Genomic DNA, 19,461 nt, shown 5'->3' on the forward strand with positions numbered 1-19,461 from the left:
TTCAGGAAATTGCCTTCAGTCCAGAGGTCCATGAAATGAGTATGACTCACGGGTGAAAGCAAAGCACGCCAACTGTTTGTGTTTCGTCAGGTACATCCTTCTTCAAATTTTACCCCTCTCATGCATTTTATGTATTATTTATGCAGCATACAGGGAGCTTATTGGGCACAAATAGCCAGTTGTGCTGTGAGGGGTTGTGTGTCAGCCTCAAAAAGCCTCCTCCATTGTGCTGTTTGACCCCTGGGCCAGGCTAAGCTCCCTTGAGGTCCCTTATCCCTCCATCAGTCCTCTCTCATTAGCCCCACAGACCCAGAACCTGGAGCGAGGCAACATGAAGGGGGCCCCTGCTTCCTCCAAGTACAGACAGCACAAATACAGATGGCAGGAGTGGTTCTGCAGCACAGATCACTCGGTGTACGTGCAAGGCCCTCGGCCAGATGTATCGTTTTTATTCCTCAACAACAAAAGAGAAGATTGTTCATCCCTGATGAGGGAGGAGGAGAAGGTGGAGAAACAGTTGATTATGAGTCCCATCAAGTGATCAATGATTTCATTAACAAGACGGATCACGCAGCTGTCATAGAGGTGACAGGGGCTGAGGGATGATCCGCTCCTGAAGCTCCATTAGACCCAGAGTCCTCCGTTCTCCCACCCTGCCCCTCCAATATCCCTCTTCTGGCGGCGGACGGGGGAAAAATCGGAATGGTACGTGGTGTTGACGGAAGGTGGGGGCGGTCACGAGAGGGAGAAGGAGGGAACGGCGGGGTAGGGGTGAAGGAGGGAGGAAGAAAAGTGGAAATCCATTTTGAAACCCATTTTCAATTAGGGGTCCACAAGCTGTTATCACAGGTGTCCCAGAATGGCGGCCCGTAAGTGAAAATGTCTCCTATCCGTTTCTGAAATGAAACCTTATCTGGGAGGCACAAAGATGGCGGGGACAGCGTATCTGTAAATTACTTTCCATCCTCGCTGTTAACGGGAACTTTATTTCTGTCAGATGACACCCTCCTCTATTTACTGTTGATCATTTAAATGGCTGCCTAAAAAGAAGGTGGCCCCTCGCGACCCTCTATCCACCCAACCCCCCCTCGCTATACTCTTCACCTGTCAGATTTTCTTCCCAAAGCAGTCAAGACTTCCCTTTCTTCCTTAAAGCGTTCCATTTGCTCTGGGATTTTTTTCTCTCGCTCTGCCTATTCGGTCGTCTTGCATTTGTTGTCCTCATGTGAACTGCTGATAGGGTGACCTCTTCCAAGCACAACTTTTACTTTTACTTTCTTTTTTATTTGAAAAATGATACCACAATGGTGACATTCATTCACCCAAATAGCAAAGACATCCTCCAATTTTTTTTCACTGAAAACCCAACAAAAGAATCAGGGGACTCTGTGGTCCACCTGCCCGTTGAATGATGACTATAGGAGGGGGATGGGATACCTCCCCGAAACGCCCCCCCCCACGGGGAGCTCCAATCACGGCATTGTTGCGGCACAGTCGGCTCTTTTGAGCTGTCAGGCAAGAAGGAGGGGGTTGCGGGAAGGGGTGGACACGGGGATGAATGGCACACAGGATGAAGCCACCTTTTAGCCAACCACGTGGGAAAACTTTGCCAAAGCCCAATAACGACTTCCGTGCCCGGGTGAAACTTCCGACGGGAGGACGAGTGACGCTTGTGAGGTGCGCTTGGCCACCAACAAGACAAAAATCCCATCAGGTAAAAGTTCTGCCATACCGGATCAACTTTTCTGAGCTTGGATCTTTCCCGAACTGAGTTTCCGCCGGATCAGGACACCGTCCACTGAGGCTCAGCAGCTGCTCACAATTACCTTTTTGTTTAGAGGGGATGGGGGCAGAGGGGGTTAAAGTTGAGGGTAGGGTTACACCTGATAAGAGGTTATGAGTTTTGGGGGTTGTCGTCTTGGGAATGTGGCGTAATTATAACCGCACAGAGAATGTGTAAGCCATCTTATGATTCCGAGAGACGGGGGGGAGGGGGGGTGCACACTCATGAGTAAAATACAGAACAGGTGAGCAGTTGTTCCCATTAAAACTTTTTGACGGGCCACACTGAGTTAAAAAATTTGGCGGCGGGTCCGTCTATATATAGATGGCATCAAGCTAAACCACATGCTTGCTCACGGTGCAACGAAAGGCAAACACAACACAACCACAGCAAGTTAATGCATGACACAAATCAACAACTAAACAGCTAAACATAACCCGTAACTTAAAACTGTCATTTCTAAATGCCTGCAAGGCATGCTGGGAAGTTCAGCTGCAACAACAAACATTGGATATGTAGAGTATGTTAACTCCTCCTTGTTTACTTCTCTGACAACATCCTCAACATATTCTAGTAAAAATGCAACAAACATGAGTACTACAAGCTACCCAGCATGCCTTGCGGTGGGACAGTATGGGTGCTTTTTCGGCATGGGTATTGTGTATAAATATTTGTCATGTGTGTTGATGTGTTGTGTTGTTTGGATTGCTACAGATTGCATCTGACTATTTTGGCGACTCAACTCAAGCGTGCCACAATAGCACTGCAAGTCATGTTGCCAGCTTCAGTTTTGATGTTCAATGTTTAAAAAAAAAAAAGAATTTGGAAATGGTGGGCCGGATTAAGACTTTTGACGGGCCTGATGTGGCTTGAGGGCCGCAGTTTGTACACCCCTGCATTAAAACATCCGTGGCCGCATGCATCAATGCATGTTCACTCCAGAAACGTCGTAATGGAGCCAAATTATATCCATGATTATTCCACATTCTTTCCTTCTGCTGCCCCCTTAATTAATAAAAACCGTGCCGGCCATCTGGCAATGACTAAGAGCGCTCCCAAGATGCTCGGGGGATGTAGTACTTTACCCACTTCCTGTGCAAACTCCCAAATGAGGGGAGAAAGTCGTGGCGACGTATTTACCCTACGCTGGACTGTTTGTCTTCTGTTCACACTCGGGATTATCCCATTTGACATCAGCGCACTCGAGGGCACACTCACACAAGCCTCCTTCGGGCCGTCCACCTTCAAACCCCCCCAAAAAAACATTCCAAATCCTCTCCCCGCTAATGAGCGCAGCTGCGGCTTAAAGGCGGTGATGATCTCAACTCTGGTTTTCTTATGTCTTTAGCTAAATTTAAAAAAAAAAACAAAAAAAAAAACGAGAATATCCTCCATTCCGCATCTGAAAGAAGGAAAAAGTGCATGACGACAGGCGTAATGAGCACGTATAATAGCATAAGTTGAAGACGTGAGGCTATGTCAACAAGCCAGCCAGTGTTGTATATGACTCACAGGGAAGCATGGGAAAGCAAACAGTCACATGCAAGGCAAAATCTTTAAATACAGCTTTGGGGAGTTGCTCAGAAGAAATGATATCATGGTTACCAAAACAACATCTGCACTTACATATGATGATGAGTGTGTGTAGCCGCGACGCAACACAAACTTATACATGTACAAGCTAGTAGCTTTTTAAATGCTGGCACTGTGGTCTTTTTTTTACTGAGATATGCACTTATGATGTTGACGCTGCGAGCTTGCATTGGTTGCAGCTCATTGGTCAAAAATCACAGCGTTAAGTTTTTGTACGCCCCAGTTTTCATATGATTGAAATTTTGCCTCCGTTTTTGTACAATATTGCACTTAAAAAAGTAGTCCCTGTACTCTGTTGTTCTGCAAAATCCAGTGAGTCACTGTCCGTGCATTTTTTTATTGAGTGCGACTGCTAAATAACACGCCATGAGGCCAGAGGAATTTGAGAGTGCCAGCAATTTGATAAATAATGTGAGAAACACACACTGGCTCAGGACGTAGAGCAGGTCGTCCAGAAACCAGCGGTTCGATCCTCGCTCCCTCCGCCCACTCACTGTCGTCGTGTGCTTGGGCAAGACACTTCACCCGCCTTGCGTCCAGTGCTGCCCACACTGGTGTATGAATGCAAATGATTGTTTAGTGGTGGTCGGAGAGGCCCTAGGCGCGAATTGGCAGCCACGTTTCCGTCTGACGACCCCAGGGCAGGTGTATCTACAGATGTAGGTTACCACCACCAGTGTGTGACTGAAGAGTGAATGAATAATGGGTTCAGTTCATTGTGAAGCACTTGGGGTACCGTGAAAAGCTCAATAAAATCTAATACATTGTTATTGTTATTATTATTGTGGCTATTCTTATTCTTATCATTATCATTATTATTATGATTAACACTGAGTTCAATCTCGTACGGGAAGAAACCATAAGGTTCATCTAGTCGTCATTTATAATTATTTGGCATTTTTTCTGTGTGTAAAACTGTAATTTTTCTCTATAAAAATTTATTTTTGCGACTACTTTTGGGTGCCTGGAACGGATTAATTAGATTTACATTATTTCCCATGGGAAAAATTGCCTTATTCCCATTATATTCTAACTTTTTCCCCAATGTAATTTTCCAAAAATTAAAACTTTTTTTGTGTTTGTTTCTCATAATATTACAACTTTAAAAACCCTGTCTCTTTTCTTTAATATTTCTTTAATATTTTTCCTCATAATATGTTATTCTCGTAAAAATTACGACTTTTTCTTGTTAGATTAGACTTGATTTCTCTTAATAATTTGATTTTAGTCTTGCAAAATCACTGCAGAGTTTCCATTTTTGCTGTTTTTGTAGTTTTCTTGTTAAATAATATTTTTAGAATGTGTCACGTGCCACACATTGGTCACCCCTGACTTTGGGGAAGACCCTCGATTAGTGGGGAAGACCCTTCATTATTATTTTTTTGTACGCATCTGGTTTTGACATAACCCGTAAAAAAAACTGTCTCCAGTCTGTGTGCACAGTTAGTCAGCCCAAAATTATTTTTACATGCGCTGGGAGAGTCTGGCATACCGTTAGACGTGGTGCTGGAGGCCACCGCCTTCTCGCTGATGTCATTGCGTGCCGACGAGCCCTTGGTTGCCACGATGGTCTCCACCCTCTTCTTCTTCTCAGCTGCGGAACTGGCCTGGGACTGGGTTTCCATGGCGAATGGTCATTCCTCAACACTGCATGGAGACGGGATAACTGGGGTGGAGGAGAGGAGAAGGACGATCTGTTAATGCAACCGTCAAAATAGCACACTAGTTCAGCTAGCTTGGGTCAGCACCAAACTACCACGTATTGTTAACGAAGATATTCAAATAATTGTTATACAATTCTACAATTCAACCACTTAAAAAAAAATCCACCTAAAATATCTAGCACGCTTTCGAGCTACCTTTTCAAGACAGGTCGAGTCAAGTCCGAAGTCACGGGCTTGAAATTTTCGAGTCCTGACAAGTCATGAGCACTGTTAAGTGTAAAATACCAAATAAAATACCAAATACCAAATAAAATACCTCGTAATGACCTCGTACTTTGCGAATGCAAATGAAATTCTCCTCTCTAGCATGTTGACACATCCAGGTGTTAATCACTGCCACTCTCCAGCAGTTTGACACTCACAGAAATGTAAGCCACACCCTTCTTGTTTGTTCTTTAACCTGATTGGACGTTAATAGATGCATTCAATGGGGCAGATTCCGTGGGGAAAAATGTGGTGTCCTGCTGGAAATGACACAACAATCATGTTAGTTGAGTACTTTGAATGGGGACATATTAATGAAGTATCTATCAAGTCTCCAGTCACTGATGCGAAAGTCCAAGTCGAGTTGCAAGTCTTTGATATTGACAAGTGGAGTTCAAAGCCATCAAAATTGTGACTCAAGTCTCAGCCGAGTATATCCCGCATCCTGCTTTGTGTTTGGCAGATCCCGCTACGCTACCTAGCTAACTACCTAGCTAACTAACTCATAAAGACCTAGCTTCCACTGCTGAGCTAGCTAGCTAACTCACCACATCCTACTAAATTATACTATTAGCCACCTGCCTACTAACTAACTAACACCTAAGTGCTCAGAAGACCCTGCTAAATCTGGCTAGCTATATAGCTAACTAATAAATGTATAACATATAACACATAAACCCACCTACTTTCAAATCCAGGCTTCTGATTGGTTATCCAAAATCTTATTTAGAGCTCTGCCACTCTAAACTTCTGACTTCCTACACCAAAAACAAAAAAAAAACTTAAAACAAGCAACAAACCACACACACGACGAGGCGAGATTTTGGATCTGACAAACAAAGTCAGAGTGTGTGCAGATCGTCATGCTCGTGTTGGAGAGAGTAGAAACCTTAGGGGTATATATATATACCAGAGAAAAGAGGGGGGGGAGCAGTCCTGGAAAAACAAGGATTGTTTGAAGGCCCTGTTGGGAATATCATGGTGCCGGGCAATTTTTCTTTCAAAGAATAAAAGGTGGTTCAAGTTAATGCCGTCTGTGGGTTTCGAAAAGAGGGATGCGTGCAGCGTGGCGTCTGCTGGGTTCAGCACCTCAGAGGCCGTCTACAAAGCCAACCCGATCTAGGTCACGCAGGTCTATGATTACGGAGACAACAGCACAACCACTCATTGGCGCTCAAGCACAGGACGGCCTCGTTTTGGTCCTCTTCTTCGACGCCGTCATTCATTCACATACTTAGTCGGACTACCATAAAGAACGGCTAATTAGCCAACAGAGCCGTTTAATTGCCATCCAGTCTGTAAACAAACGTAGAGACACATGTTTTATTGCAAGCAGACTGGGGGGGTGGGGTTGGTGGGGGGGGGGGGGGGGGGGGGGGTTTGAGGGTCCGTGGAGGAAGTAGCGAGGGCTAAACTTCAGACAAACACTGTTTGCTTTGTTTGTTTTTTGCTGCTTTTTTTTTTTATCCATGTCATCTAGCATCTGTAACCAATTGCCAGCTTGCAGAAAGGGAGGGGGGGGGGGAGAAAAAACACACACAATTACTCCCCTACCAATCAAAACAGAATTAAACAAAGCTTGTCGTCTAATAGCTCCCACATGAGCACACATTGGGAAGATTTGTGTATGTATCACAACACACAGGATGCTTTCAAGTGGAATGCGATGCTACTGTATCGCCGCGTGTCAAAAGAGCCCTCGTTTCATTGTTCCGCCGTGAATAAAATATGCGCTATGAAATAATAGATTACAAGTCCTTACACGTCTGCGGAATTACATTCGCAGCTACCTGTGTAAACATCCACGTCGGGGTGTTTATCTGCAGGCCTTTTTTTAGACGTTGAAAGGTTTGAAGTGTGCCAGAGTGATCCAGCTGGGTTCAAACAGGTGTTGCATTCAGGGATCTTTACGTAACAGTTTGCGGTGAGCTGCTTCTGGTATTGTGGTTAGTGGGCTGTGCTGTGATAACCACCACAACAGAAAGAAGCCACGAGGTCGGGACAGTTGCGGTCATGGTGCGTTGTGTGACGAAGTGACCGTAGGGCAGTGTGAGTGCCCCCTGAGGAAATAAGTAAATAGTAGCTTCATTAAAAATGCCATATTGCTCAATGATGACCATTAAAAGCAGAAAGTATCAGCTTTGCAATAGTATTGATGCAGCTCTTGCATTGGCTCAGAATTCTTAAAATTTTTATTTTTTTTTCCCCTCACACTGTCCTCGTGCCCCTACTGTCCGACGTGCAAGAATGTATTGTGGAGTGAGCGACATGATGGATTATTTTGTCTCTCTTAATTTCATATATACACACACACACACACAACTGTCCTTCCGGGACCTCCCATGAAGAAAGGCCACAGGAAGCTTCTTTAAAGAAGAACAGGACAATGAGGAGTTCTAATGATAAAGATAATAAAACAAAATTTAAAAAAAAGTCCTCAATTCCAAGCAAGAAAATCGTGATTTGCATTTTTTTTTTTTTTTGCATTTGTATTTTTTGCACTGATGTCAACCTACATTGGATTGGTAGCAAAAATATCAAAATAGCCCCCCCATGTATCCAGTGTTTCAACACCCCCCTGTGGTACATTTTTTTGCTTCTTACTTCTTAAATCAATCGGAGGCTAACTAGTTAGCTCAGTAGCTTGCGCGAAAGAGTTGCGCAACGTGGTGTAAGCAAACTTCATAGTGAGGTTGGATCATACTTGTAGACAGACTGCTTATCATGTCTACTATGTTAGGTGATAAGAGTGCAAAGGTGACTATAGGGGTGTTATATCATGTCTAGAGGGCTCTAATCATGTTAAAAACTCAAACAGGTTTTCTATGCTCTAGCTCCAAAAAGATTCAATTTAAAGTTTTTTTTTAAATCCGAGTGCTCGCTCCCAAAGACGTATTTTTACGTCTTTTACATTTTCATAAAAGAGGTCACTTCTCAAGCGGTTTTAAAGGTATAAAAACAGCCACAAGGTGGCGGAAGTGCATTTGATAAGTGCTTGGCATGGACATTTTGCATGTATTAACACAGCGAGGAGGACGTGAGACAGCGTGGGGGAGTGTAGCGTGCAGAAGGTTACACATCGTAGGGAAATTTTAAAGCATGCACACGCACGGGCGCACACAGTTTAGTTCCAAATATGAAAATTGTAAATAGTTCATGGTGTTATATTTGCATATAAATTGGTATTTTGGTGTAAAAAAACAACCCTTTTTTGTGTTGTTGATGTGGTGGTATGGTTGTTTAGATATTTCAGGTTATGCTTGAAATGTATCTTTTCACTAAAAGCTCTTTTTCCTCCTTTTTTTGGTTGGGAACTGATATTTTCCTGAAACTTCTACTGCTGATTACTGAAGAACGGAAAAAGGAAGAAACAAACTTTTTTTTTTCTCCCTGATGAAAGACGAGAGTCTGGTCTTTCTTTTGGTGGGTTCCATGTTTATGTCGCCATAGGACACAATATTCAGTGGGCCTTGAAAAAAAAAAAGTCGACATCGTCTAAAATGGCCGGCACTGAAGGGGTTGAATTTTGAAAAATGTCTGGGATTGAATGAGTTAATACTGAATCCTACTTTGAGGAAATTCACATATCGTGGTCGGGCCTGGAACCGATTAAGAGCAATAAACGAGGGACGAGTGTATAGGAAACACTGGTATGTGGTGTACCTAATGAAGTGTCCGGGCCTCGGTTGGGGTAAGCAAGCCAGAGGAGCATTCCGCCAGAAGCATTCCCAAGTCCGGGCCACTGGAGCGTGTCTGACGGGCTTTTTGTGTTTGTGAGGGCAGGCCGGCCCAACAGCCCTGAAAGCAGCAATTAAAAGCAAAGACCTTTCCACCCGTAATCCCTCTGACCTGCACGCTGCAGATGTTGCGGCCTGCTCACTCTCTCTCGCTCTCTCTTTCTTCAAGGACACAAAACTCACCTCCATGCCGGGTCACGACCTCGGAAAAGTTGATTAGGCATTATCGCCCGATGAGTGCATCTTTATTTGCAGTGTAATCCTTCCGCAGCGAGAGCGAGGCCATTAAACAGGTTTAAAATGCCACAATGCGCACTGTTCAGAAGGGTGGGGTGGGGGGGAAAAATCCTTATTTTATAAGCACATTAAGCAAATCAATTTAACATAAATTATACGCCTCGCGACAAAAGCAATGAGCTGAAAGTCAAATTGAAGACATCAAAGTGAAGTGCTAAAATCAACTTTTGGCCACATTTTTTCTTGGTCACGTTACCTGCTCACACACACGCGCTCCTGAACTGTCGTCTTAGATTTGGCACACCTCCTCACACACGAGGTGCCGTATTTGTGTTCATTTCATTAGGGTGACTGTTCGGTGTCGAGCCCCCCCCCACACACACACACACACACACACACCCCCACACCTCCCCACAGGAGGCTGGCGGCGGTGCAGCATTCATCATCATTACATCAGCGACCACCGAGATCTGCTATCTGACGCTTATCAAGAGTGCACCAAGTTGGAGGGGAGGGAAGAGATGGAGACGATTGCACGCAAAAGCGGGATAAAAAAAAAACACGGGGGGGGGGGGGGGGGGGGTGGAGAATGAATGGGGAGAGGGTGGAGCGTGAAGCTGTGTGTGTGCGTGTGTGTGCTCACGGTGCCCCTGCATGCCTGCACATGTTTTCCTGTGTGTGTTTTTGCAAATTTCACAGCTATGCCAACAACATTAAGGTTCTCCTGCACAGCTGGAACAACTAAAAACACTGGAAGGGCGTAAAAAAAAAGAAGGGGGGGGACTGCGTCTAAGCCCTGGAGCCAGATTAGCCTGAATCTTGCAATAAAACAGAATCGCGTGCGTGTGTTTGCATTGGATAAGGTTATGGCATGAGGGATGAGGGCCCCTTCAGGAGACGAGCGGAGGGCAAGTCATGAGGTTCACACTCTCCACTGAGGAGGTGTTCCCAAACGCATTGGCTCTCCGAGGAAAACCGCAGACTTAACTTTCCATGCTGGGCTTACAGCTTCCCCTGTGCCTTATAGTGGGAGGAGGAGGGGGTGGCTGATGTTCACCAGCGAGAGCAAACACGGTGCCCAGATGGCACAGAGTCTCGCCTTACAGCTAACAGGGGGGACAGACCTTCTAGTGAGGGCCATTTAGCAGGAATTAGTCACACCCTGCCACACACACACACAAACACAAACACACATCAAATTCACTGATATGCACACGCAAACTGGTTTAGCACACAGCCTTTTCCCCCTTTTGTGTATTTGGACATGCTTGAGCTATTGAGACTGTTGCTCATTTACATGCTGCTGGAATATTCCATGTGGGAGTTCTGCAGTTACTTTGTTTAAAGACATTTTTTCAAAGTTTTTTTTGTTTTTTCAACTGGGGCTGGATCACGTTGATGGCACTGTGATGAAAAAAAGTTTTCTTATTGAGTACACGCATGAAATTGAAACAAGAAATTGCAAAAATACACAACTGCATGGGGTAAGATGATGATAACACGCTAATATAAATACAATACAATAAAATGTTGACTTTGCTCAACATTATATTTCTTTATAGTTAAACAAAAAATAATTATATATTTTAAAATAATTATTACTAGAGAATGGACAGGGAGGGGCGGCAGGAATGGACAAACTTATATGAAAATGACTCCAAAAACAACACTTTCTGTCTAATACTTTCAAAGTGTTCTCAAAAAATGTAATTTTGACTGAACTTATTACATGCATTTCTATTTAACAAAAAAAAATTGTTTAAATAAAAATATTTAATATTATTATTAAATATTTAAACCCAAAATCTATCTTATATTTTTGTAATTATTTTTCCTTAAATAGAAATACATGCCATAATTAAGTAGTCAGCATAAAAAATGTATAAAGCATAACAAACATTCCAAAATATATCTAAATATATATTTGTTTTGTTTCACATACATAGTGTTTAATATTATGTAAATATTTTGTAAATAAAATATATAAGAATATATATAAAATATTAGGGGTGCAACGATACACAAAATTCACGGTTCCGTTCCGTTCGATACGTTTGTTACGGTTCGATATTTCTTCCCCATACAAAAAATAAATGACCTTCCCTCTTTTTATTTTAATTTTATTGAAATTGCAAACATTTTTCACATTTTTCAACATTTCCAGCATGGCATGAATGTGGGAGGCGGAGCTGAGTGGCTCTGTGCTTGACAAAGCAACCTCCTGTAAGCCAGAGTAGTCGATGGCCGATACACTGAGCTTTCAGCACAAGTTGATCAAACAAATATGAAACTGCGTTTACAGGGGTCACAGTTCGGTACGCATCTGTATTGAACGGTTCGATACAAATACACGTATTGTTACACCCCTATCAAATATAATACACAATAATATCAACATAATCATGAATAACAAGTCAACGATTTCTAAATATATTTACATTTTTTAATATACATATAATGTTCAGGAAAACAAACAGTTCTACTAGTAGTCTAAATGTATTTTGTCTCTCTGACTGTGTTCCTGCCGACCCTCCCTGTCCATTCTCCTGTGTGTGGGGCTCGATACGGCATAATTAACACGACTGCCACTGTTTTTTGACAAAGTATGGCTTAGTCACAAGCGATTATGCCTTAAGAATTGCGGCACATTTGTGAGGTGATCAGGAAAATTATTTTGAGAAATGCACTCGTCCAGTTTTATGATTCACCTTGACTGTTTGTGGTCCGTGCAGTTGCATGAAGAGGAAGAAAAGCACATCAAGTATAATACAGTATCCCTGGTATGTAGCGTATGTTCGTCGTTAATACTGAGCTTGTTTAACAAACTCCTCCGGTCTGTAATCATCCAAACAAAAGTGCAGCTTGTGCAAACGTGGGATGTTTATTTTTTTTTTTGTCAAGGACAAACAGTGCAACAAAGCGTCCCATCAGTGGCTTTGAGCGGCGCTAATAGGATTATCCCTGTGAGCGTCGTGCTCGCTCAGACCTCTCCACTCACTGTACAATGCTTCGGAGGGCTGCTGTGGGACCCTGAGCGAGCCGGGTGCATCTTACATTCCTGCGTAACAAACCCGCACGATGTAATCGGGACGCTTACACGATGATGCCTCTTTTTTTTTTTTTTTTTTGAGCTCGCTACCCAGCAGATAAGGCCCCAATGAAGCAACAATGGCAGCCTGGCGCGCATGTTTAATGCCCTCACCACCGCTCCCACCACTGCTGCTCCCTGCTTATTAAAGTACTTATTTATATATTTTGACTTTGCATTGGCTGCCACGCTGCAGCCTTTGATGCGACACTTCCTGATGCGCCGCGCAAGATGCTTGTTCAGCGCTTTAGCGGAGGCCCAGGGCGCTCGATGCAGATCATGACTGCAGCAAAACACAACCAAGGTCCTTGGGAAAGTTTTCCGTCTTGAACTTTGCAAGACGCTTGCCATTCAAACTGCAGGTTGAGGGTCTGCGTCCCTGCCTTTGGGGCCCCTCGTCTGCAGAGCAAGCTTGCATTCATTCTGCGGCACATTTGCACAGAAAAGAACATACTGTATATACAGTATGTGTGTGTCTGTGAGAACACGGTGCAGGGATAGGAGATGCAGCTTTGGATGAATAAGGGAGGCGACCCAAGGGAGGGGATGTGTGCAGCTTCAATATACTGTATATATGTGTGTGTGTGTGTGTGTGTGTGTGCGTGCGTGTGTGTGTGTGTGTGTGTGTGTGTAGTGCGAGCATCTTTACCCAAAAAGGGGTTGTGCAAAAAAAGTAATCTGAGGGTTCACTGCCATGATCTTTACATGTATTTAAATTGTTACAAATTTGTGAAAGCACAGCAACAATTACCAATAAAATCAGCTTAAAAAGGGAAAATGTGTTTAAAGACGTCATGAAGCTACAGGTTATAAAGTTATTAGCAAAGTTGTCCTCCCACCCCCTCCGTTAGACATCTGTGGCGCTCTTTAATTTGTCTACTTGCACTTTCATTCACTCCCGTGAGTCATTGGTGTACGTGTCGGAGCGGCGTCGTGTGATTAATGGCGGGAGCGAGCGTCTCCGAGGCCAAAGCCCGACAACAGCCAGGGGGCAGCGCGATAATGCGCAATAATAAAGGCGGCAGACAATCAGCCAGGCAAAGCGAGGCCTATTAGCTAGCCCCATCAGGACGGCTAAGTGAGAAATTAGCCCTTCCCGAGCTCCGACGCAATTCATCCAGCGCTGCCTCCCGAATCCCCCGCTCAAGAAGTCATAATGTTTACTTAAAGACTGGACTGGATGCCCCAGCGGCCAGCTTGATTGGCTCTTATTAATTCCCGTGCTGGCCCCCGGGCCGTGCCATTTAAAGCGCATTAAAGGGCTCCAAATTGGATGAGATGAAGTTGTCTTGCTGTTTGGCTCTGGCGTGATAAAGCCGGACCTAAACAGGGGGAGACTTGCAAGAAATGAGCGGGGAGGGCAAAGCAATCAGGATGTAAAGGAATGCTGAATGAGGCTGAGCTGAAATGTGCCACAGCCAGGACGAGGAATGCAGAAAGAGGGGAAAAAAAAAAAACAAAAAAAAAAAAAACAAGGAGGCGGGGTGGGGGGGGGGGGGGGTGGGGGGGGGGGCAATGTAGGAATGGCACGGCTTTAATGTCCCACTTCCTGTGCGGATGGGAAGACGTCCAGGGGGTAACGGCGGGTTATGCATTCCACGCGCGCTGAAAGGGGTGATTCTGTTAAACGTGCACGTTCACCTTATCTTTCAGGAGACGGGATGAACATTCCTTGGAATAAGGTCACTCTGTCAGCACGCCATCCGTGAGCCGACATGTCGGCGAGGCACGGGAGAGACGTGGGAGTGGCAACAGTCGACTTTCCCCTCAACTAACCAGCGATAAATCACTGCCACTGGCTGTAGTTCTACACTACGCATGGAAAAACATTATTATATGTCTGGTCTCATATTATAGGATTTGTCAACAATACTCTCAAAGTCCCACAATTGTCTCCTAGAAATGTGTGAGGTCCAAAATCTAGCCTTCATGCTGGAACTTAGACAGCTTTTTGGAAGCCATTTTGTGCCCGTAGCTTTAATGCTAATCAGCTTTGTCCACATATTGACAGTAACTCTTCCAACGTATTAGATGCCATATATCACATACAACAACGTTGGGACAGGAGGACACAAACGTTAGCAAGGCTGTGTAAGCTGTGTAACAGTGCTAACATTACACTCACATTTCAACAGCATCATCATGCTCGGTTAGCCTATTCACTAAAGAAACACTTCACCCACCTTGCGTCCAGTGCTGCCCACACTGGTGTATGAATGCGAATGAATGTTTGGGTGGTGGTCGGCGAGGCCGTAGGCGCAAATTGGCAGCCACATTTCCGTCAGACTACCCCAGGGCAGCTGTGACTACAGATGTAGTTTACCATGACCAGTGTGTGACTGAGGAGTGAATGAATAAGGTGTTCACGTCATTCTGAAGCGCTTCGGGTACCTTGAAAAGTGCTATATAAAATCAAATCTATTATTATTACTATTTTCCTTCATGATATCATTCTAAAAAGAGCGTTACAGCTCCTCTTTTCCTCAGAAGTGGAGCGAACAAGTGAGGGAGTGACAGATTTTTGTCACGTTTGGTGCTAGTAAACCTCCATTTCCATTGTAATTCGTTCCAAAGGGGCAATGAAAACTGAAACGTATGAAAACCGAGGCAATTTTTCCCGCAGGAAATAATGCAAATCCAACCCAACCCAAAAATAACAAAAAATACATTTTAGAGAGAACAATTATACTTTAACATGCATTTTAAGATGTGTAGTGAAGCCTGCGGAAAGAGGCTTTTTTCCTTCATGATGTCCCAAACTTCAAAAGCGAGCGTTCTCCCACAAATAGAGTAAACCACGGAACAGGGATGATAGATTTCTGTCACGTACGGTGCTCACAAACCTCTTTTTGTTATTAAATCTTTCCAAACGGTCCGACATGAGCCACAACGTATGAAAACCGAAGCAATTTTTGCAAATGCAAATGCAAATCCAACACAACCCAACAACATTAACAAAAAATACATTTTAGGAGAGAATAATTATAATTTTGCATAAATATTTTTGCACATTGTATTGTTTAGCACATTTTTTCAACAAAAAAAACAATGTGGAGTGTACGATGCACGACGTTTGACTGTATTACTGTAAGAACATTATTCAAAAGTGGACACCTTTAAATGACCTACAACTTGAGGGTCAAGTAGTTGTTAGTGCAGTCTTTTGGAGAAAATGGCAGCATTGTTGTCCATGTGGTATACAGTCGATCCCCACATATTCGCAGATTTCTTTTCTCTGCTTTAAACTGTACTTTATATATATATATATATATATATATATATATATATACAGAAAGGGGTTTGATTGCGCTACCTGCAGGGGGGGAAAGCGCTGCAGCTATGAATCTAGCAGAGAGCGTTGTCTCACATGTCAATTCACTCAACATTTTCCAGCAGGAAGACGCTTGGACAAGACGTGATGCTTTGTATGTGTGTGTTTTGTAAGTACAACACCATACACGGTGTGCCTGTAATTGTTTTTATGTGTAAAACTGCATTTAAAATGAGTTTAATAGCTGTGAGGGTCGTATTATAGGGTTGAGAGTATTCAAAATAGGCATTTTTATGGCTGTGTCCATTATTATGGCCCGTTAACAATTGACATCAACACTTTCAGGCTGCATTGTGCTTGTGCAGACAAGTGAATCGGCTCCCGGGTCGTGCACGCGGGCACATTTCAAAGGCAAAACCCACACAGAGTGGAAGTGGCTGCTGCGGAGTGCGACTCCTCCACTCCGCGGCGTGGAGCCGATGGCAGGCGAGGTGTGACATCAAAAGACGAGCGGCGGCTCAGATGGAGTCCCGCAGACTTTGGAGACGACGCTCTCCCTTTGCTTTCATATCAGCCACGTTATACTTCACTCCCCCACCAACCTTCAACCATCCCTCCACGGCAACTTGTAGAATACACACACACTCACACTGTGGGTCTCAGGGGATTTGAGAGTGCTACACACACACACACACACGCATGCATGCATGCGCACTGTTACTCATCGGAAACAAATTCATCAAAAACACACAGCTGCATACTTTGGAAGTCGCTGAAGTCGAAACACTACACAAAAAAACTTCCCAAAGAGTTGGCAAAACCGCCCTGAAAAATTCCCAACATCAAGACGGAGTAGCAAGAATGTCATCAGAGCCCCCCCTCCCCTCTACAGTTGGATGTTCTTACTAGTCTGACTCACATAAACGTGGAAGCTGGAGCACATCTCTGTGGGTAAACAAAGCTGACATGGTAAAGAGGAGGAAGAGGGGGCAGGGGCCTTAATGAAGGCAGGGGGAGGTTGGGGTTAATTGGGAAGCATGGAGAGCAGCTGGCTCTGCGCTGGAAGTTAAGACAGGGATAATAAGTTCACCCGTTGCCACTTAGCGATGGACGACATCAGAGGAAGCGAGCGGCGTAATCGCGGTCACATCTCCCGACGCGGCAAAACGACGACGGCCTCATCACTCACACGCACAATCATCCCTCGCTCCAGGACAGAACAGGAGCTTTATAAGTGGGCCTGCTCCATGTATGTAAATCTCCCTGACAATGGGGGGCGCTAATGGCTTATTAGGCCACGTTAGCTTGTTTGCATTGATCCCCGCGCCAGAGGCAGACGGCGAGCTAGTCCGTACGTAGCATGCGGGGCTATAATCGCATCGCGGCTTGTTTCAATAATAGCGACATTAACATAAAACCCTCGCAAACACACTCAAACCTTCATCCTGCCTTGCTGCGTGCTAGAAGAAGGGAGGGAGACGCTGGTGGATTACCCAGTAATAGAGGCCATATGGGGATGGGTCAAGAGAAACTTTATGGGGCCCTCTCTGAAGTGACCTTGTGGGAAAAACACATTTTTTCCTCTTTTAAATACGAGGACGAGTATTTTTAACACATTTTCCTCACTAAAAATGTTCTACTCCTGCACCGCCACGCATATAAGGGTGAAAATGTTGTCAGAACACGCACCCCTACCTGCCTGTGCGATTATTTTTCGGACATATACACCACATGGTGGCGCATTAAAACCCAAAGTTGACCTGAAATTTCTCACGCAGCTCTACAAAATGGCAACTGTAGCTTAAGCATATTTAGCCGAATCGCCACCAAATTTGGCACACGCTTTCAGGGGCCTGACAAGCAGACGTGTGCAAAATTTGAGCAAGATTGGTTCCAAAACATGGCCGCCATCGAGCAAAATGTGTTCGCAGGGGCACCTAACTATCGGCCTGTAAATCACTGAGCGTTTGTCTAATGACAATAAAACATTGAGGATGTCCGTGTTACATATCCTGTATTACGTATCCACAAACCACCATCACTTTATTCAACTTTATTATTATTATTACTATTATTTCATAATTTTTTTATATTTAAAAAATATAGTTTATTTTATTTATTTATTTATTTATTTATTTATTATTTTCTAAATATTTTTTTCTATTTCATGTAATTTCTATTGTAAAAGGTGGCGGTTACCATTCGCAATCCCATTCATTGTATGACTCATCAAAGGTATTGGATGGAAAAACTGAAAATGTGTTATGTTCTTGTGGGTCATGGCTTTGAGGGTTCACGCCCACCTTACACCAGGACACCAGGAGGGGGTCCGAGGGAGCATTTGGGGACAAAAAAGGGGAGCGCAGGTAGAGTCATAGCCTGTAATGGGAGGAGACAGAGACTTAGAGCGCCACACAAAAGCCGAGCTTTATAAATAATTCTAAAAGCTAACGGGATCTTCGTACGTGTGAGTGTGCAGAATGCTTTCACACACACACACACACACACACACACACACACACACACACACACACAGACAGACACACAAATTGCAGCAAGGGGTCCTTCATACGGGGGCTGGTGTCAGTCTGACCTGCTTGATCGTTAATAACGGAGCAGAATTTCATGTAGAAAAACAAGAAAGGTCAGGTTTTGTGAGACACACGCACACACAATCCAAGTCCGCCACTTATCATGCAGGGCAGTGAAACACACCGGAGACCTGTCTTGTAAATCTCTTTGTGAAAGCAGCTTTGGGTTGGGGTGGGGGGCGGGGGGGTAGACAGGGGCTTACACACTGAGCCCTGAGGTAGAGCTAGGAGTGGTTGTCCACACACACACACACACACACACACACACACACTCTTACATTTTATCTTCTTCGCTTTACATCCGCCCCACATTTCCTCGCCATGCTCTCAACCCCCCAACCTTTCCCCGTCTCCTCGGTCGCAGCCCCGGACTCCCAGAGCTGAGGTCCTTTAGCCCCCTGCAGGCTGCTGTGCATGGCGGTGACTAATGTCCTGCCTGGGCCCAGACAATGAGTTAGGGAGCGGATGGCGAAAGTGTTGAGAAGTGGGAAAAGGGGGTCCGCCACCTTTGACAAATGGAAGGCTTCGCGCAGGCCGCTCCCATCGAGGGAGGCGTTGCGATGTTGCGCTCTGCAACCTGCATCTGCGACATAATTAATTCTTTGGGAAGTCCGACCTGGCTTTCTTCATGAATAAGATATACTTCCAACCCCTCCCTTTAATAAAAACACCAGTGTGGCAGGAATAGTTGAAGACGTTTTGGGGCCTGGGTTCTTTCTTTTTTTTTTCCCCCCTCTCCTGGCCTGTCAGCCGCAAAGGGCCGCCCCCACGTTTCACCGGGAAGTTCAGGGAGCACGATGACAAACTGTCATTAAAAATGTCTCCCTCTCTTTCAAGGAACTTGGATGCGCCTCATCCTGCGCGCCAACCCCCCCCCCCCCCCCACTCCCATGGAGCCCTGAAAGGAACTGGGCTTTGTCAACAGAGAAAAAGGAAAGAGGAGCCCCCCCCCCCACACACACACACACAGAGCCCACCGCCCCTTCTTCCATCCCCAAAACCCTGTTCCTCACTCCCTGTGGAGTATTGTTAAAACACAGCCCCCCCACCCCCCCACCCCACACACACACACCCCCCACCCCACACACACACCCATGGCCCGGCCTCTTAAAACAGCATGCTTTGCATGAGAAAAAACGATTAGTCTTCAAATGCAGCGCTGTCAAAAGGGGGCTTGTGGCGGGGGCTCTGGAAGCTTGGGGCAGAAGTTTGCTCAGATAGTTGAGTTCTTCC

General features: G+C 44.8%; 1 protein-coding gene across 2 annotated transcripts in view; it reads right to left on the reverse strand.

Moving 5' to 3' along the window:
- gli3 (GLI family zinc finger 3) overlaps positions 1-19,461 on the reverse strand; it is a 106,003-nt gene that overhangs the window by 72,433 nt on the left and 14,109 nt on the right. Inside the window, exons 2-3 of one of the 2 annotated variants that reach the window (XM_054764876.1) lie at positions 17,941-18,016; positions 4,869-5,042 (exon numbers count right to left, since the gene is read on the reverse strand). In XM_054764876.1, coding sequence (XP_054620851.1) covers positions 4,869-5,001 — 133 coding nt within the window. In that variant the 5' untranslated portion in view covers positions 5,002-5,042; positions 17,941-18,016. The remainder of the gene's footprint in view (positions 1-4,868; positions 5,043-17,940; positions 18,017-19,461) is intronic. The other variant, XM_054764875.1, reaches the window with a different exon arrangement.

The sequence above is a fragment of the Dunckerocampus dactyliophorus genome, chromosome 21, assembly GCF_027744805.1.
Source record: "Dunckerocampus dactyliophorus isolate RoL2022-P2 chromosome 21, RoL_Ddac_1.1, whole genome shotgun sequence".
Taxonomy (NCBI): domain Eukaryota; kingdom Metazoa; phylum Chordata; class Actinopteri; order Syngnathiformes; family Syngnathidae; genus Dunckerocampus; species Dunckerocampus dactyliophorus.